General features: G+C 44.8%; 1 protein-coding gene across 1 annotated transcript in view; it reads right to left on the reverse strand.

The window, feature by feature from the left end:
• The window catches only part of KIF3B (kinesin family member 3B), a 54,827-nt gene that overhangs the window by 10,957 nt on the left and 22,666 nt on the right, over positions 1 to 21,204 (reverse strand). The window contains exons 2-5 of the mRNA XM_025398451.1: positions 13,416 to 14,883; positions 8,646 to 8,747; positions 8,314 to 8,436; positions 8,090 to 8,208 (exon numbers count right to left, since the gene is read on the reverse strand). Of these exons, the coding sequence (XP_025254236.1) occupies positions 8,090 to 8,208; positions 8,314 to 8,436; positions 8,646 to 8,747; positions 13,416 to 14,819 (1,748 nt within the window). The 5' untranslated portion in view covers positions 14,820 to 14,883. The remainder of the gene's footprint in view (positions 1 to 8,089; positions 8,209 to 8,313; positions 8,437 to 8,645; positions 8,748 to 13,415; positions 14,884 to 21,204) is intronic.

Consider the following 21,204-nt stretch of genomic DNA (forward strand, 5'->3'; position numbering starts at 1 on the left):
TGTTAGCCAGGATGGTCTCGATCTCCTGACCTCATGATCCGCCCGTCTCGGCCTCCCAAAGTGCTGGGATTACAGGCTTGAGCCACCGCGCCCTGCGCAAACATTTAATTTTAAGGGCTCTTTTCCCAATTTAAAATTTGGTCATTAAAAGAATCCCTTTGGGCCGGGCGAGGTGGCTCAAGCCTGTAATCCCAGCACTTTGGGAGGCCGAGACGGGCGGATCACGAGGTCAGGAGATCCAGACCATCCTGGCTAACACGGTGAAACCCAGTCTCTACTAAAAAAATACAAAAAACTAGCCGGGCGAGGTGGCTACCGCCTACAGTCCCAGCGACTCGGGAGGCTGAGGCAGGAGAATGGCGTAAACCCGGGAAGCGGAGCTTGCAGTGAGCTGAGATCCAGCCACAGCACTCCAGCCTGGGCGACAGAGCGAGACTCTGTCTAAAAAAAAAAAAAAAAAAAAAAAAAAGAATCCCTTTGAAAAGTTCTTCTTTGGCCAGGCATGGTCATTTTGTAATCCCACTAGTGAAATAATAGATCCAGACAAAGAGATCATCTGTTGGCTGAAACCATTAGCTCCACATTTCTCAGGCCAGGCTGCACATTAATATTACCTCCAGAGTTTTGAAAAATATCTTGCCCAGACCTCATGAGAGACCAAGAGTTCTCAAAGTGCATTCACCAAACCAACAGAAGCAATACCTGGAAACTATTAGAAATGAAAATTCTCAGGCCCTGCCGCAGCCTTGCTGAATCAGACTCTGGGTGTGACACCCATCAATCTGTGTTTAACAATCCCTTCAGGTAATTCTGATGCCTGCTAAAGTTTAAGGACTACTGCCCTAGGCCAATTAAATCAGAATCTCTGAGGTGAGGCTTAGACATCACTAACTTTTAAAACTTCTCAGTTTGTAGCCAAGGTTGGGAACCCGTGCTTCAGAGACAGTTTTCAGTTAAAGCGAAATAAAGGGGATAGAGATGCAAGTTAATTGACACCATGAAGAAGGAGACCAACAAATCCAGAATGTGGTATATTTTTCTTTCTTTTTTTTCCTTTTGAGTTGGTGTCTCACTCGGTCACCTAGGCTGGAGTGTAGTGGCATAATCTTGGCTCACTGCAGCCTTGAACTCCTGGGCTCAAGCAATCCTCCTGCCTCAGCTTCCCAAGTAGCTGGAACTACAGGCACAAGGCACCACTCCCACCTACAACGTGGGAATTTCTACAGGCTATCCGACTCACTCTTTTCAACAAGTCAACTATGAAAAATATGTGTGTGCGTGTGTGTGTGTGTGTGTGTATACACTTGTGCCCCAGCGGGAGTGCAGTGGTGTAATCTTGGCTCACTGCAACCTCCGCCTTCCAGGTTCAAGCAATTTTCCTGCCTCAGCCTCCCGAGTAGCTGAGATTACAGGTGCCCGCCACCACACCCAGCTAATTTTTGTATTTTCAGTAGAGATGGGGAATTCACCATCTTGGCCAGGCTGGTCTTGAACTCCTGACCTCATGATCCACCTGCCTCAGCCTCTGAAAGTGCTGGGATTACAGGTATGAGCCACCATGCTCGACTGAAAAATATTTTTTAAAATAAAAATAATTGGCTGGGCGTGGTGGCTCACGCCTGTAATTCCAGCACCTTGGGAGGCCGAGGTGGGCAGATCACGAGGTCAAGAGATTGAGACAATCTTGGCCAACATGGTGAAACCCCGTCTCTGCTAAAACTACAAAAATTAGCTGGGCATGGTGGCATGTACCTGTAGTCCCAACTACTCAGGAGGCTGAGGCGGGAAAATCACTTGAACCCGGGAGGCGGAGTTTGTAGCGAGCTGAGACTGCGCCACTGCACTCCAGCCTGGCGACAGAGTGAGATTCTGTCTTAAATAAATAAATAAATAAATAAATAAATAAAATAAAAAATAAAAAGAATTGCCTCAGATTAAAATAAGTCTAAGAGACTTAATAACCAAATGTAACATGTAGTTCTAATATGTAGCTCCTAATATGAGCAAACCAAGAAAATCTGAATGTGGATTGGGTACTAGAAAATACTAAGAAACTTAATTTTTTTAGGTGTAAAAATATCATTGTGTAGACAAAAAGCAATTATATATACACATATAATTTTTTTTTTTGAGACAGATTATTGCTCTGTCACCCAGGCTGCAGTGCAATCGCACAATCTCGGCTCACTGCATTCTCTGCCTCTAGGGTTCAAACGATTCTCTTGCCTCAACCTCCCGAGTAGCTGGGATTATAGGCACCCGCCACCACGCCTCGCTAATTTCTGTATTTTTGTAGAGACACGGTTTCACCATGTTGGCCAAGCTGGTCTCGAACTCCTGACTTCAGGTGATCCGTCCACCTTGGCCTCCCAAAGTGATGAGATTACAGATGTGAGCAACCATGCCCAGCCAATATTTTTATATACTAGTAATTAATATTCCAAAAATAAAATTAAGAAAACAATGTCATATACAATAGCACCCAAAAAACCCTTAGGTATAAATTTAACAAAAGTGCAAGACTTATACACTGAAAACTACAAAACATTCTTGAGAAAAATTAAAGAAATAATAAATAAATGTGAATATATCTCATGTTCATGGATCTGAATACTTAATACTGTTAAGATGACAATATTGCCCAAATTGATCTACAGATTCAATACGATCAATATCAAAATCTCAGTTGGCTTTGTTTGCAGAAATTGACAAGCTGACTTTAAAACGTAGAGGCATACCTCATGGATATTGTGGGTTTGGTTCCAGACTACTGCAATAAAGTAAGTATCACAATAAAGCAAGTAACACAAGTTTTTGGTTTCCCAGTGCATATAAAAGTTACGCTTACACTATACTATAGTCTATTAAATGTATAATACCATTTTGTCTAAAAAAAGTACAGACTTTAAAAATACTTTATTGCTAATAAATGCTTACACAGAGACATGAAGTGAGCATATGCTGTTGAAAAAACGGTGCCAACAGACTTGCTCTATGCAGGGTTTCCACAAACCTTCAATTTGTAGAAAATGTAATATCTGTGAATTATAACAAAGCAGAGTGCAGTAAAACAAAGTATGCCTGAATACGGAAATGCAAGGGACCCTAAACAGCCAAAACACTCTTGAAAAAGAACAAGGTTGGAGGACTCACACTTACTGATTTCAAAACTTAACTACAAAGCTACAGTAATTTAGACAGAATGGTACTAGCATGAGGATAGATATATAGACCAAAGCAACAGTATTGAAAGTCCAGAAATAAATGCTTAATTATGGTCAACTGACTTTCTTTCTTTTTTTTGAGACAGAGTCTCACTCTGTGGCCCAGGCTGGAGTGCAGTGGCGCGATCTCGGCTCACTGCAACCTCCGCCTCCCGGGTTCGAGCAATTCTTCTGCCTCAGCCTCCCAAGTAGCTGGGACTACAGGCGTGCGCCACCACGCCTGGCTAATTTTTATATTTCTAGTAGAGACAGGGTTTCACCATATTGGCCAGGGTGATCTTGAACTCTTGACCTCAGGTGATCTGCCCACCTCAGCCTCCCAAATACTGGGATTACAAGCATGAGCTACCACGCCCAGCCCTGACTTTCAATAAGTATGCCAAGACAATGAAATGGGGAGAGAAGAGCCCTTTCAACAAATGGTACTGGAACAACTAGATATCTGCATCCAAAACACTGCACTTGAAACCCTACCTCACACCATACACAGAAATTAACTCAAATGGATCACAGACCTAAATGTAAGACCTAAAACTATAAGCCTCTTAGAGGATCTAAGAGAATGAAACATATGTCCACAAAAAAACTTTAATATGAATGTTCATAGCAACATTATTCATAACACCCAAAAGTAGAAATAATCCAAATGTCCATCCAATAATGAATGGGATAAATAAAATGTGGTATATTTATACAATAGAATATTATTTGGCCATAAAAAATGAATAAAGTATTAATATATGCTACAACATGGAAGACTGTTGAAAACATTATACTAGCCTTGGCAACAAAGCAAGACCCATCCTCATGAAAAAATTTTTAAAAATTAGCCAGGTGTGCTACCATGCAACTGAAGTCCTAGCTACTCAGGAGGCTCAAGCAGGAAGATCACTTGAACCCAAGAGGTCAAGGCTGTGAGCTATGATGGCACCACTGCACTCCAGTCTGGTTGACAGAGGAAGGCCTTATCATTTAAAACAAAAAAAAACAACAACAACAAAACACACACATACACAAAGAAAGCAGTCACAAAAGGCCACATTATTCCAACATTATTTCATTTATAAACTTATATGAAAGGTCCAGAAAAGGCAAATCTAGATACAATACCAAAAGTACAATAAACAAAAGAAAACACAATTAAATTGGGCTATATCACAATGGAAATCTTTTGTGCTATAAGTAATACCATCAAGAAAGTTTAAAAACAACTCAGAAAAACAGAAAGTACCTTCAAATCATGAATCTGGTGAAGGAGTAGTATTCATAATATATTAATATAAAGAACTCTTTTTTTTTTTTTGAGACAGAGTCTGGCTCTGTTGCCCAGGCTGGAGTGCAGTGGCCGGATCTCAGCTCACTGCAAGCGCCGCCTCTCGGGTTCACGCCATTCTCCTGCCTCAGCCTCCCGAGTAGCTGGGAGTACAGGCGCCCGCCACCTCGCCCGGCTAATTTTTTTTTGTATTTTAGTAGAGACGGGGTTTCACCGTGTTAGCCAGGATGGTCTCGATCTCCTAACCTCGTGATCCGCCCGTCTCGGCCTCCCAAAGTGCTGGGATTACAGGCTTGAGCCACCGCGCCCGGCCTTAACATAAAGAACTCTTAAAACTCAGCCGGGTACAGTGGCTCATGCCTATAATCCCAGCACTTTGGGAGGCTGAGGCGGGTGGATCACCTGAGGTCAGGAGTTCGAGACCAGCCTGGCCAACATGGTGAAACCCCGTCTCTACTAAAAATACAAAAATTAGCTGGGCATGGTGGCACACGCCTATAGTCCCAGCTATTCGGGAGGCTGAGGCAGGAGAATCATTTGAACCTGGGAAGCGGAGGCTGCAGTGAGCTAAGATCACGCCATTGCACTCCAGCCTAGGTGACAGATCCAGACTCTGTCTCAAAAAAAAAAAAAAAAAAGTCTTAAAACTTAATGATTGGCTGGGAGTGGTGGCTCATGCCTGTAATCTAAGCACTTTGGGATGCCAAGGTGGGTGGATCACCTGAGGTCAGGAGTTCAAGACCAGTCTGGGCAACATGGTGACACCCCATCTCTACTAAAAGTACAAAAATCAGCTTGGCACAGTGGCGAGTGCCTGTAATCCCAGCTATTCGGGAGGCTGAGGCACGAGAATCACTTGAACCCAGAAGGCAGAAGTTGCAACGAGTCAAGTTTGCACCATTGCACTCCAGCCTGGACGACAGAGTGAGACTTTATCTCAAAAAAAAATAAAATAAAATAAAAAACAACCCCATTTTGAATGGGCAAAGGATTTGTATAGATATTTCTCCAAACACATACAAATGACCAACAAGCATGTGAAAGGATGCTCAACATCATTAGTCATCAGGGAATTGCACAAATCAAAACCATAATGAAGTACCACTTCACATCCATTAGGGTGTCTATGATAAAAAAGACAGGCAATAATAAGTATCGACAAGGATGTGGAGAAGCCGGGCATGGTGGCTCATACTTGTAATCCCAGCACTTTGGGAGGCTGAGTCAGGCAGACTGCTTGGGCCCAAGAGTTTGAGACCAGCCTGGGCAACATGGTGAAACCCCACCTCTACAAAAAACATAAAAATTAGCCAGGTGGGGTGGCATGCCCCTATAGTTCCAGCTATTCCAGAGATTGAGGTGGGAGGATCGCTTGAGTCCAGGAGGTGGAGGTTGCAGTGTGCTGAGATTGCACCACTGCACCCCAGCTTGGGCGACAGAACGAGACTGCCTCAAAGAAAAAAAAAAAAAAAAGTGGAGAAATTGGTGGTAGAAATGTAAAATAGTGCAGTCACTGTGGAAAACAGTTTGGCATTCTCTCAAGAAGTTAAACACTGAGTGACCATATGACCCACCAATTCCACTCCTATGAATATATCCCAGAGAAATGAAAACACACATCTATACAAAACCTTATACAGGAATGCTTATAGAAGCATTATCCATAATAGTCAAAGACTGGAAATAATCTGAATGTATATAAACTGAAAAATAAATAAATATGTGGTCTATTCATACAGTGCAATATTATTCAGTCATAATAAAGAACAATTGATGTTGGGACTATCAGATATCTGTTGATCCATGCTACAGCATGGATGATCCTTGAAAGTGTCATGCTAAGCAAAAGAAGCCAGGCACAAAAAGCCACACAGTGTGTGATTCCATTTATATGAGATGGCCAGAATAGGCAAAGCCAAAGAGACAGGAAGCAGATTAGTGATTACTTCGGGTTGGGAAAGGGGGTAATAAGGAGTGACTACTAATTGATAGAGTTTCTTTTAGAGGAGAGTGATAACAATGTTCTAAAATTAGATTGTAGTGGTGGTTTTACAGCCCTATGCATATATATGTTTTTTTAAAAAATGCTCATTTGTACACTTTATCATTTTTTAATTTTTTTAGTTTTTTTTTTTTTTTTTTTTAAAAGGCAAGAATCTCGCTCTGTCTCCAGGCTTGAGTAAAGTGGTGTGATCTCAGCTCACTGCAACCTCTGCCTCCCAGGTTCAAGCGATTCTCCTGCCTCAATCTCCTGAGTAGCTAGGATTGCAGGTGCACATCACCACACCTGGCTGATTTTTGGATTTTTAGTAGAGACAGGGTTTCACCATGTTGGCCAGGCTGGTCTTGAACTCCTGGCCTCAGGTGATCTACCCGCCTCGGCCTCCCAAATGCTGGGATTACAGGCAGGAGCCACCGTGCCCCGCCTGATTTGTACACTTTAAATACGTGAATTGTATGGTATGTGAAGTATGTCTCAATTAAGCTTTTTTAAAAACAGTATTGTGGGCTGGGTGTGGTGGCTCTCACCTATAATCCCAGTACTTTGGGAGGCTGAAACAGGAGGATTGCTTGAGCCTAGGAGTTTGAGATCAGCTTAGGCAACATAGAGAGACCCTATCTCTATGAATTTTTTTAAAAAATTAGTTGGGCATAGTGGCACACACCTGTAGTCCCAGCTATCCGGGAGGCTAAGGTGGGAGGATTGTTTGAGCCCACGAGTTACAGGCTGCCATGAACTGTGATTGTGCCACTGCACTCCAGCCTGGGTGACAGAGCAAGACCTTGTCTCAAAAAAAAAAAAAAAAAAAAAAAACCACTGTGATCATATATATATATATATATATATGTAAGTATGTAGGAGTGAGATAACATGAGGTAAGATTTGCTTTAAAATATTTTTGTGAAAGACAGATGGCAAAAGCTTGTTAATCCTTGAATCTGGGTGATGGGTACCTGGGTATTCATTATACCATTCAGAAAATTGTCACAATAAAAAGTCAAGTTAATAAAATATTCCCTCTTATCATTAGACAGATGTAAGACCAGAATCTTTAAAAGCTTCAAGAAGGTAGGGTTAGAAGGGAACTTGGAGATCACCTGGTGAAGTCATTCAGTTAACAGATGGGATCCAGGGATGGAAAGTTACTTTCTCAGGAATGAACAGAAAATGGGGTGGCAGGAGATGAGCTGGAGAAGGACCCTTTTCCTCAGGGCTGTTTTTTTTTTTGGAGACGGAGTCTCACTCTGTCGCCCAGGCTGGAGTGCGGTGGCACTATAACATCTCACTGCAATCTCCACTTCCCGGGTTCAAGCGATTGTCCTGTCTCAGCCTCCCAAGTAGCTGGGACTACAGGCACGCACAACCATGCCCGGCTAATTTTTGTATTTCTTCATAGAGACAGGGTTTCACCATGTTGGCCAGGCTGGTCTCGAACTCCTGACATCAGGTGATCTGCCTGCCTCCCCTTCCCAAAATGCTGGGATTACAGGCATGGGGCACCACACCCAGCCAAGGCTGTTTCTAACTAAACAAACAAGACCAATGACTCAGCAAGTGGCTTGGGGGCACTGTGGAAGACCTGGCACTTACTTGAGTTTCAGCTCCCTGGTGAGCTCATTCTGAGTCTGCTCTAGCTCTTGGCGCTCCTTGATGTGTTCTTCTTGGAGGTCGTGGATCTCAGCCTTCACTGCCTGAAGCTTGGAGAAGAGCTGGAATGAGAGGAGAGGCAGGTGAGGGGGGTGTCTGTACAAAGGGTAGAGTTCTCCCTTTCCCCAAGTCTCAAGGCACCTCCATCTGGCTCATTCCTTTCATACCTTTTTGAGTTTTTTGGTCTTGATGTCCACCTCTTGCTGCAATGAGCTGTATGTCTCTTTAAGTTCCAAGGTCTCTTCATCTCGACTTTCCATCTGTTGCTGGATTTCTCTTTCTCGACGTTTCTGAGCAACATGACAAAATTCATCAGTTTGCCCTAGAGACTGTGTCTATGCTGAATTCCCCAAGCTAGAATCAGAGTCTCCAGCTAGGATGAGGCGGACACACCTTGCTCTTATTCTCTTTGAAGACAGTAGAACATGAGAGATGTTTGTTCTGCAGCATAAACACACCTTACCCCACCCACTCTCCCTGAAAAAGAATGAAAAGTTACCTGCTCTGCAATTTCCTGTCGTTTCTGCTCCAGGATTTTCTGCTGTTCATTCGTATGATCTACTATATTTTTTCCTCCAACAAGCAACTTACTCTCCATGGCCTGAGTGAGAAACAAAGTAGAATCCATCTCATGAACGGTTTCCCTCAGAACATAATTCCTCACAGGGGCGCCTGTGAAAGATAAAGAGCTCAGGACTGAGCCAAAAAGGACAAACTCTGGGAAAAAATACACTGTGCTCAGCTGGTGAGGGACTGGGGCAGCTTCACTAGAGGCTTCTTGGTAACACTGAAAATACAGTTTCTCCAGACACATGAATTTTAGCTTTAACAAAAAAAATTTTTTTTTGCTTGTTTCTACAAAGTATTAATCCCACTTAGAACATACTAAGCAGCTCCTTTATGTTAGGTCCCGGGGATACAATGTGAATGTGAATCACAAAGCTCAGAGTCCACTGAGGAAAACAGACAAGCAAGCCAGCTTTAACCATATGGCGCCAGACGCCATCATGAGGAAAGGACACAGTAATTAATGGGAGACACACACTGATGGGATAGAATTCAGACTTTGTGGGGATTTAAAAAAATTTTTTAAAGACAGGGTCTAGTTTTGTCACCCAAGCTGGAGTGCAATGGCACGATCACAGCTTGACCTCCTTAGTTCAAGTGATGCTCCCACCTCAGCCTCCCAAGCAGCTGAGACTACAGGTGTACACCACCACACTTGGCTGACTGATGGTAGAGATGAGGTCTTGCTATGTTGTCTGGGCTGGTCTTGAACTCCTGGCCTCAAGCGATCCTCTGCCTTGGCCTCTCAAACTGCTGGGATTATAGGCGTGAGCACAGCACCCAGTCAGAGAATTCAGACTTTTAGAGGGTGTCAGAGAAAGCTTTCTGTCTACAGGACCAGCTACACAGAGAGCTGAAGTGAAACAATAGGAATTAGTTAAGAAAAAAAAAGCTTTTGTTTTGTGAGGGAAGGTAGGAAGTGATGAAGTTGACCTAAATCCCTGTCAAGGAGACTAAACTTCTTGATCCTGAGAAGTTCAGGGAACCACTGACATATTCTTTGAGCATGAGGCTACACACTCAGATGTGTGTTTTAGAAACATTACTCCCCTGCAATGGGAAGAATGGCAAAGGGCTGGCAGGATGGAGGGAGACAGGACAGGCAGCCATTGCAGGGGTCTAGGCCTGGGCTAGGCCTCCTCCCTAGTTGGGGAGGGCAGAGTAGATGAGTCCAAGAGACCCTGATGAGGCAGGATCCAGAGGCTTTGGGACTGCCTGGCTATAAGTGAGAGGGAGGGACAGCTGGCAAGGATAACTCCCAGGGGTCTGGCTTCCCTGAGATAAGGAAGGCAAGAGCAGGCTGTGAGTGGCTGTGAGCATCCCAGTGGGCAGAAGGTTATTAGGCCTGGATGGCAGGAGACAGTGCTAGGCTAGATACGCAGATTGGCAGCCTTCAGCATTTTGATAGGGGCTGAAGCCATGAGAATGATTTGGACCTGAAAAGTATGGGACTCCAAAACTGCACAACTTTTCTTTAAGAAACTTACGAACCTCACTGGAGCTCTGCTGACATTCTTTCAGTGAGTCCTCTGAGCCTGTTTCCTCATCTCTCGAATGAAGGGGCTGGACTAGATTGCTAAGCTCCACATACATACCTAACAATACCTAACCGCTCTAACATTCTTTTTTTTTTTTTTTGGAGATGGAGTCTTGCTCTGTCGCCCAGACCAGAGTGCCCAGGCCAGAGTGCACTGGCATGATCTTGGCTCACAGAAACCTCCACCTCCCAGGTTCAAGCAATTCTTGCGCCTCAGCCTCCCAAGTAGCCAGAACTACAGGTGCATGCCACCACGCCCAGCTAATTTTTGTATTCTTAGTAGAGATGGGGTTTCACCACGTTGGCCAGGCTGGCCTTGAACTCCTGACCTCAAGTGATCCACCTGCCTTGGCCTCCCAAAGTGCTGGGATTACAGGCGTGAGCCACCGCACCCAGCCTCTAACATTTTTTTATGATTTCACAGCATCCAGGGATTGAGAAAGACAGAAGTAATGTCATTCTCCATAGTCAAAATGTCTAAGAGATGCAGTGACCTTGAGTTGATGCTGTATCTTGCACACTCAGACTCTGAGAGTTCAACTTTTTCTGAGGGGTTATTTAGAGATTCTAGGTGCTCCTGGCCTTGAATAACAGATCTGATCCTAAAAGACAGTATGCAAGTTAAATATGGGCATACCCAGGCCGGACATACGGGTGCAGTGGCTCACGTCTGTAATCCTGACACTTTGGAAGACTAAGGTGGGAGGACTGCTTGAGTCTAGGAGTTCAAGACCAGCCTGGGCAACATAGTGAGACCTCGTCTGTACAAAAAATACACAAAATTACCTGGGCATGGTGGTGCGCGCCTGTACTCCCAGATACTCGGAGGCTGAGGTGGGAAGATTGCTTCAGCCTGGGAGGTCAAGGCTGCAGTGAGCCAAGATCGCGCCACTGCACTCCAACCTGGGGGACAGAGTGAGACCCTATCTCAAAACAAAACAAAACGAAACAAAATATGGGCACAGCCAGTCACACTTACCGTGCAGCAGTGAGAAGGCATGAAGTGCTCTGACATAATGGCATCTCAGAACCCCTCCCTGGAACAAAGTTACCTCCTAAGTGTATTGTATACGACTCCATTTTCACATCAGGTCTTAAAAGTCCTAGAAGGGACTTTCAAGGTTTTAAGAACCCTGCCTCTGAAGTAAAATAGCACCCAGCTCTGTGAAAGGGCTACTATGAAGCCACTGATTTAATTTAAAAAAAAAAAAAAAAGTACAGCTTCATACAGTGGGGGTAGGGGGGCGGCAAAGAGAACTTCTAATTTTAAAATTTGTAAACATGGAGACATTTTAGGATAGAAATCAAAGTTTGCATGAATTCAATAAAACAGAACTGAACATTTCCAAGGAAATCTGGCTTGCGGTTAGCCAGTGCCCATCCTGAGACTTCCAAGTCTACCTTTGCACTGTCCTCTGCCATTAAAGCCCAGTGGAAGCTCAGAGTCCAGAGAACTGCAGGCATAGTGAATTGCCACCAGAAAGAAGGCTCAAAACAATGGGAGCTCAGCACTCCAGAATGTTAACTAGCCATTGGGTGGAAAATGGAGTGGATGTAGGGAAATATATTAGCACATAGGGGTTGGGAGAGGAGGCTGACTATAAGAAAGCAACATGAGGACACTTTGGGGGTGATGGAAGTGTTCCATATCTTGTGTAATCAGGGTACTATATACTGAAACTGCACCAAGGGGCTATACTATATCCAAACACTAGTCTGATCATCACAAGTGCTGGTAAGGATGAGGGGCATCCAGAACTCATATCCTGCTGCTAGATGCTTCAATCTGCCCAACCACTTTAGAAAACAACTTGTCCTTGTCTAGAGAAGTTGAAGCTGCAAATATCGTAAGACCTAATAGTGCCAAACAAGACAATCTTGCACGTCCATGTTCTCCTGAAGCCAAGCACAAAAGCATTCACAGCAGAAACTGGAAACAACCCACACGTCAGGAGAATGGAATACCATGGAATACTTGGAACAGTAATAATGAGTGAACCACAGCTTCAGGCATCAACATGGATAAATCTCATGAACATAATGTTGCAAAAATAAAAGCAAATGGCATGAGTGGGATTCCATTTATATAAAAGTAAAAAATTATATGAAACGAAACCATGTTTTCTTTAGAGAGAGATACATACATATACAAGACAAAACTATACGGAAAAGCAGGGAAACAATAAACATAGAATTCAGGATGATGGTTATCTGTGGGGGAGGGGAACACAAGGCGCTACTAAAGATATGGGTATCAGCTGGGTGCGGTGGTTCATGCCTGTAATCCCAGTACTTTGGGAGGGCGAGGTGGGAGAATCATTTGAGCCCAGGAGTTTGAGACCAGCCTGAACAACATAGGGAGACTGTGTCTCTACAAAAAAATTTAAAAAATTTAGCCAGGCAAAGTTGCTGGCCTGTAGTCCTAGCTACTTGGGAGGCTGAGGTGGGAGGATCCTTTGAGCTTAGGAGGTCGAGGCTGCAGTGATTGGGCCACTGCACTCCAGGATTGACAGAGCAAGACCCTGTCTCAAAAAAAAGAAAAGAAAAGAAAAAAAAAAGCCGGACACAGTGGCTCATGTCTGTAATCCCAGCACCCGGGGAAGCCGAGACAGGTGGATTACCTGAGGTCAGGAGTTTGAGACCAGCCAGGCCAACATAGTGAAACCCCATCTCTACTAAAAATATAAAACTTAGCCAGGCGTGGTGGCGGGCACCTGTAATCCCAGGTACTCGGGAGGCTGACACAAGAGAATCACTTGAACCCAGATGGCAGAGGTTGCAGTGAGCCGAGATCACGCCACCACACTTCAGCCTGGGTGACGAGAGTGAAACTCCATCTCAAAAAAAAGAAAGAAAAACGGATGTTGTTCTATTTCTTACACCGGGTGGGGGGTACATGGTGTTACTTTTATTGCTGTTCTTTATACTACGTGCATATGTAATAATTATTCTCATTATGAATTCAATTTTCATTTTTGTAAATGTGAAAAAATCATATTCATGTCGATTAAACAAAGGTTTATTGAGTACTGGGTATCATGGGCTGTTGGAAATCCAAAACTGAGAGAGACATCATCCCTCATATGGTTATGTTTTTTGTTGTTGTTTGATGAAAGCAAAAGCACTGATGCGGCAAGGGCCTAAGGAGGGGTATAGGTATGGTACCTTGATCTTGGCGCCCAGCATCTCGGCAGCATCCTTCTCCCGCCGCAGGTCCTCCATCTTTTTCTCTTTCTCCTTCAGCAGCCTCATCTTCTCCTCTGCAACCAAGCTGTGATCCTCTACAATGGCCCGCTTCTCAATCTCCAGTTTTTCTTGCTGTTCCCGCCAGTAATCATCCTTATCATCCCCTTCCTCCTCACCCTCTTCTCCCTCCTCCTCCTCCTCTTCCCCACCCCCACCACTGCCACCACCTTCCCTCCGCTTCTCTCGCCTCTTCCTCCTGCCAATGGACCGTTTTTCCAGCTGGGCCTTGAGCCGAGCAATCTCTTCCTGGAATTCTCGAAGGAGGGCATCCTTGGGGTCCTCATTGACCCTTGGTTTGTTCTTAATGTTTTTGGCACGGTTGGCATATCGCAGAGTGGTCAGAGTCTCTTCGACGTTATAAGAAGCAGGCCCCACGTTGGCCACCATCACAGTCTTAGCATTGCCACCAAGGGAATCTTGGAGGAGCCTGGTAAGCTTTGAGTCCCGATACGGAATGTGAGTGCTTTTGCCATCCACCAGAGCAGAGATGACATTACCCAAAGCGGAGAGGGAGAGGTTGATCTTGGTAGCTTCTTTTAATCTCTCCCCTTGGGCGCCAGTCTTGGCTTGCCGTTCGCTGCCAGCAAGATCTACAAGGTTCAATTTCCCTACACGGATGTGGTTTTCACCATCGAGGCCCACCTCGCTGCACTCGATAGTGATAACGAAAATTGCATGAGAACGCGAGCTGTGCTCGTTCATGTTGGTAGCACCGACAGAACGGTTCTGGTTCCCCACATTCATCACGTGCTCTATCTCCTTCACACTCTTGGTGACAAAGGAAGACAGGTCTTTCACATACACTCCTGTGTCAGGCCTCTCTTTGAGCTCAAGCCTTTTGGTCTGATCCTTTGAGAGCAGATCTCGGATTTCCTCTTGGTAGATCTCTAAGTAAGAAGCCCTGACCAGGTACTGTTGATTCTGGGATCGAGAGATGTGGGTGAAGATGTGGTCAAATGAGTTGGGAATGACTCCTCTTTTTTCAGGGTCACCACGGATTCCTTCCATTGTGTAGGTTTTTCCTGTCCCAGTTTGTCCATAGGCAAAAATGGTTCCATTGAAACCTTGCAGGACCGAGTCAACAAGTGGTCGGAACGTCTCATCGTACAGTTCAAACTGCTTGGCATTCCAGTCATAGACGGCATCAAAGGTGAAGGTCTTGGGCATTTCATGGGCTGTCCCTTTGGGGTTCTTCACAGATACCTGTCCCAGTTTAACATCCACATCCACCACTTTGTCATACGAAGCAGCCTTTTCCTTGCCATTCATGGGGCGACAGCGAACCACCACCCTGACTGACTCTGAGCTTTTCAACTTTGACATGATGAACTCTGATCCAGTCAATCTTGAGGGCTGTCAATTCAAAATGTCTCAGGATGCTAAGGTCCTAGAAAAAAAGCAAAAGTAAGTAAACACAGTACTGTTGTCACTGGGGGCTGCCTGACAGAAGCTGACACACCTAAATAGTCTTCATCTCGCTAACCTGACAGCCATATTTGATAACTTTCCTACACTGTGTATTTCCTCACAGGATCTTAACCAGCTTCAGTGGTAAAAATGAAAAACTGCAGTCCACCAGTATTGTCAGTGAGCCCGTCCTCCTCTTAATCAATATTTGATCTTATGCTATAGGCTGAGGCAGCTGGAAATCTTTTAAGTCTGGGTCTCACTCTGGGAGGCTGAGGCAGGCAAATTCCTTGAGACCAGGAGTTTCAGGCCAGCCTGGGTAACACAGCAAGACCCTGTCTCCAAAAAATTTTTAAATTAGGCTGTACACAGTAGTTCACATCTGTAATCCCAGCATTTTGGGAGGCTGAAGCCAGAGGATCACTTAAGTACAGGTGTTTGAGACCAGCCTGGGCAACATAGTGAGCCCCCATCTCTCCAAAACAAAACGAAACAAAACAAAAAAACAATTAGTTAGGCATGGTGGCCCATGTCTCTAGTCTTAGCTACTTGGGAAGCTGAGATGGGAGGACTGCTTGAGCCGAGGAGGTTGAGGGTACAGTAAGCTGCGATCACACCACTGCACTTCAGTCTGGATGACAGAGTGAGACTCTATCTTAAAAATAAAGTAGGCCGGGCGCAGTGGCTCAAGCCTGTAATCCCAGCACTTTGGGAGGCCGAGACGGGCGGATCACGAGGTCAGGAGATCGAGACCATCCTGGCTAACACGGTGAAACCCCGTCTCTACTAAAAAATACAAAAAACTAGCCGGGCGAGGTGGCGGGTGCCTGTAGTCCCAGCTACTCGGGAGGCTGAGGCAGGAGAATGGCATAAACCCAGGAGGCGGAGCTTGCAGTGAGCTGAGATCTGGCCACTGCACTCCAGCCTGGGCGACAGAGCGAGACTCCATCTCAAAATAAATAATAAATAAATAAATAAATAAATAAATAAATAATAAAGTAAAATAAGTGGCTGGGCGTGGTGGCTCACCCCTGTAATCCCAGAACTTTGGGAGGCCGAGGCGGGTGGGTTACGAGGTCAGGAGATCAAGATCATCCTGGCTAACACGGTGAAACCCCGTCTGTACTAAATAAACAAAAAATTAGCCGGGCATGGTGGCAGGCGCCTGTAGTCCCAGCCACTCGGGAGGCTGAGGTAGGAGAATGGCCTGAACCCAGGAGGCGGAGCTTGTAGTGAGCTGAGATCGTGCCACTGCTCTCCAGCCTGCGTGACAAAGCAAGACTCCGTCTCAAAAAAAAAAGTAAAATAAAAATAATGACCAGCCTCGGTGGCTCACACCTGTAATTCCAGCACTTTGGGAGAATGAGGTGGATGGATCCCTTGTGGTCAGGAGTTTGAGACCAGCCTGGCCAACATGGCAAAAACCTGTCTCTACGAAAAATACAAAAATTAGCTGGGCGCGGTGGCGTGTGCCTATAATCCCAGCTACTGAGGCGGCTGTGGCATGAGAATCGCTTGAGTCTGGGAGGCGGAAGTTGCAGACAGCCAAGACTACGCCACTGTACTCTGGCCTGGACAACAGAGCAAGACTCTGTTTCAAAATAAATAAAGTGAAATAAAAATACAAAAATAAAAATTAGGCCTGGCGCGGTGGCTCAAGCCTGTAATCCCAGCACTTTGGGAGGCCGAGACAGGCGGATCACGAGGTCAGGAGATGGAGTCTCCCCTCTGTCCCGCAGGCTGGAGTGCAGTGGTGCTATCTCGGCTCACTGCAACCTCCATCTCATGGGTTCACGCAATTCCCCAGGCTCAGCCTCCTGAGTAGCTAGGACTACAGGAACCCACCACCATATCCAGCTAATTTTTGTAGTTTCTTTTTTAGTAGAGACAGGGTTTCCCCATGTTGGCCAGGTTAGTCTCTGACTCCTGATCTCCGGTGATCCACCCACCTCAGCCTTCCAAAGTGCTGGGATTACATGCCTGGCTGTTTTGTTTTTTATCAAAAGGCCCTTCAGTGACAGGTCTCTCTCTTTCTGTGACCTGTTCTCTAGCCATCCTGTTCCGCTGCCCACAGACAAGGGTTATTAGATTTTTAATCGCTGATACATAATAAGCAAATATGTATTAATACACACTTATCCCCTCCCTTTTTACACAAACATATTATATACAATAATAAACCGTGTCCTTGGAGTTCATTCCCTGGGTAAATACAGAGCTGCTTTATTCTTTTCAACAGCAGCATAATACTCTACTGTATGCATACACCATAATTTATGTCACTGCTGCAGATGCACTTCAGCTGTTTCTGATATTCTGCTGTGAAAAACCTAGGACACACAATCATTCATGTGTGGGAAAGTATATCTGTAAGCATCAATTCCTAGAAGTGGAATTGCTGAATCAAAGGATATATGCAATTGCAATTTTTAAAAAATATGCAGAACAATGACAGCATTCTTTTTAGTTGTGAGAATGACCTATTTCCGGCCATTCTCCCATGGTGGGAGAAGGTGAAGCAGTGATGGGCCATTTGGGCATAAATGCTGTAGCTTAATAAATAGACAGCATCAACATATTCCCCCACTGATCTTCATAGACTGTTCTGCCGCTAAGCAAGTGGAAACACAAAAAGTTGCTTTTCATATTTTTTCTAGTCGTTACATGTAATAAAACATTGTCGTCTAGAATGAAGAAACAGAAGACCTCTTAACCTCTCTGAACCCATTTTCTGTAAAATCTGAAAAAATAGGTGCAATTCTTCTTTTTTAAGGATGATTATGAGACTAAGAGGTGCTTATAAGGGTGGAAGTACTTTGTAAACCAATATAAAGCTAGATAAAAATAACAATACAGGTTCATCCAAAACCCTTGTCAGGGGGTCACTCCAGAGATTAAGAATGAGGCCTAATTTTATTCATTAAACATCACTACAAAAACATTTCTTTTTCTATTTTTCTTTTTTTTGAGACTGAGTTTTGCTCTTGTGACCCAGGCTGGAGTGCAAGGGCGCAATCTTGGCTTACTGCAGCCTCTGCCTCCCGGGTTCAAGCAATTCTCCCGCCTCAGTCTCACGAGTAGCTGGGATTACAAGCGCCCGCCACCATGCATGGCTAATTTTTGTATTTTTAGTAGGGATGTGGTTTTACCATGTTGGCCAGTCTGGTCTCAAACTCCTGACCTCAGGTGATCCCCCCGCCCTGGCCTCCCAAAGTGCTGGGATTACAGATGTAAGCCACTGCACCCAGCCTAAAATAACTTTTTTTTTTTAACAGTCTCGCTCTGTCACCCAGGCTGCAGTCAGTGGTGTGATCTCAGCCCACTGCAACCTCTGCCTCCCGTGTTCAAGCAATTCTCCTGCCTCAGCCTCCCAAGTAGCTGGGATCACAAGCACCCGCCACCACATCCAGCTAATTTTTGCATTTTTTAGTAGAGATGGGGTTTCACCATGATGGCCAGGCTGGTCTCGAACTCCTGGCCTCAGGCGATCCACCCCACTCAGCCTCTACTCAGCCTCCCAAAGTGCTGGGATTACAGGCGTGAGCCACAGCGCTCACTCTAAAATAACATTTCTATTGTTCAATTTGTAACAATCATCCTAAAACAAATTCAGATTAAATTGAGATCTAAATACCTAATTGATGTTCAATAAGAACTAAATCTCAAGCCATGTAAAGAAAACTATGCAAAAGGAAGCCCTTCAGGAATGTATTAGTTATCTTCTAGATCAGGGGTATCCAATCTTTTGGCTTCCCTGGGCCACACTGGAAGAAGAATTGTCTTGAGCCACACATAAAATACACTAACACTACGATAGTTAACGAGTTAAACAAAAAATTGCAAAAACATCTCATAATGTTTAAACAAAGTTTACGAATTTGTGTTGGGCCACATTCAAAGCCACCCTGGGCCACAGTTGGACAAGCTTCTTCTAGATGCTATTAGAATTTTGCCAGATGGGAAGAAAGAGACAGATGTTAGAATGCCCAGTTTCCTGCATCTTTTCATTTCAGGGGAATGGTTCCTGAGCTACGGCCTGTCTCTCCCTCCATTTCAACAGAGGCCTGCCAAAGCTGATCTAGGTGCAAAGGGAAAATCCCAGCCCCTGATAATCCTCTGGGAAGACCTCTGTTGCAGTGCATGAGCCTGCCAGACAAGATCCTAGACCTGAAAGAGTAAGAGAAACTGAATGGCAGAGCAGGACAGGGAGACAGGTCAGTGCAGAGGACTGATTCTTCTGCATTACAGGACTTTTGAGAAGGCGGAGCTGTCCAACTTTTACCTGTCAAAACAATGGGGTTCCAAGCCTGTGAAAGAAAAGAAGAAAGCAAGCCTGCAGCAAGCTGACCTTGAGGTTCAGCTGCTTTGTAATAGCTCCGTGTATTTTTTGAGCTCTCCAAAATGATAGAAACAAAGGCATGATAATGACCTACATTAATCTTAAAAATCTTCAAAAAGGAAGGAATTCCCAAAGCATGAGTCCCCTTAATTAAATCTCCTCAACTCTGAACACAGAACACCATTTCTTTTCTGAACTCACCCAGCTAGACTGAACTAGTCATGTATTATTGACACACTCTTTCAGGAAAATGGACTAAGTTAATTTCCTGCCACCAAGGCTTAAAATCTTATTCTGGGTCTTCCTCAAAGGAGAGAGTTTTCTTGGAAGGATGCCCTGATACTCTTTCTTTATTACCTTTGTTATTCTTCCAGTGGGTCTAATTACAGAGTGAAAAATCTTTAAAGGAACTCACAGAATTGCCAGGAAAGAAGGAAGCACAGATCAGCAGCTCATCACCTTCATCCTGAAGACCTTTTCTGCTAGAACTTGTCATTCAGTGTTAACACCCACTGTTTGAATGGTTATTGAACATGAAATATTGAGTCATTCCCCAACCTCATCTCTTTTATCTGCTGAGGAAATCAAATGCACATTTGTCACAGCAGCCACACTCTTCCAGACCGTTTTCCAACTCTTTTGTTTTTAGATTCACGCATCCTCACCCTGCTAGCAGTCACAGAGTCTCACCTCAAAGTCCAGAACTAGGTATGAATTGGATTCTCAGTAACTACTGGCTTCCTATGGAAAGCCTAAGAGAGAGGTCACAAACTGGTTACATTCTATCTGAAACATTTTATTTGGCCCACCTGGTATTTAAAACAACATGGGCGGGGCATGGTGGCTCACATCTGTAATCTCAGCACTTTGGGAGGCTGAGGCAGGTGGATCACCTGAGGTCAGGAGTTCGAGACCAGCCTGTCCAACATGGTAAAATTCCGTCTCTAATAAAAATACAAAAATTAGATAAGCACTGTGGCGGGTGTCTGTAATCCCAGCTACTCGGGAGGCTGAGGCAGGAAAATCGCTTGAACCCAGAGGCGGGGGTTGTAGTGAGCTGAGATTGTGCCATTGTACTCCAGCCTAGGTGACAAGAGCAAAACTACGTCTCAAAAATAAATAAATAAATAAATAAAACATGGGCTGGGCGCAGTGCTCACACCTGTAATCTCAGCACTTTGGGAGGCCGAGGCGGGCGTATCACCCGAGGTCAGGAGTCTGAGACCCCGTCTCTACTAAAAATACCAAAATTAGCTGGGTGTGGTGGCAAGTGCCTATAGTCCCAGCTACTTGGGAGGCTGAGGCGGGAGAATTGCTTGAACCCAGGAGGTGGAGGCTGCAGTGAGCCGAGATTGCACTACTGCACTCCAGCCTAGGTGACAGTGAGACTCTGTCAAAAAAAAAAAAAAAAAGAACATGAAGCCTCGGCAATATAGGGAGACCTCTATCTCCACCAAAAATTTAAAAACTAGCTGGGCATGGTGCCACTTGCCTGTGGTCGTAGCTATTCGAGAGGGTGAGGTAACAGGATCATGTAAGCCCAAGTCAAGGCTACAATGAGCCATGACTGCACCACTGCACTCCAGCCTGGTGCTAGGTCTTGCCCTGTTTCCAAAAGTAAAAATAAACAACAACAAAATCCTCAGCAATTCCACTTCTCTATATATGTATATCCTAGTAAAAAGCTTTGTATATGTGCACAAGAAAACATAGACAAGATTGCTTCCTGCAGCATGGTTATCACAGTAGAAAAACTAGAAACAGGCTGGGTGTGGTGGCTCACACCTGTAATCCCAGCACTTTGCGAGGCCGAGGTGGGAGGATTCCTTGTGGCCAGGAGTACAAGACCAGCCTGGGGAACATAGTGAGACCATCTCTAAAAAAATTTTTAAAAATTGGCTGGGTGCGGTGGCTCACACCTGTAATCCCAGCACTTTGGGAGGCCGAGGTGGGCAGATCACA

This window comes from Theropithecus gelada, chromosome 10, assembly GCF_003255815.1.
Source record: "Theropithecus gelada isolate Dixy chromosome 10, Tgel_1.0, whole genome shotgun sequence".
Taxonomy (NCBI): domain Eukaryota; kingdom Metazoa; phylum Chordata; class Mammalia; order Primates; family Cercopithecidae; genus Theropithecus; species Theropithecus gelada.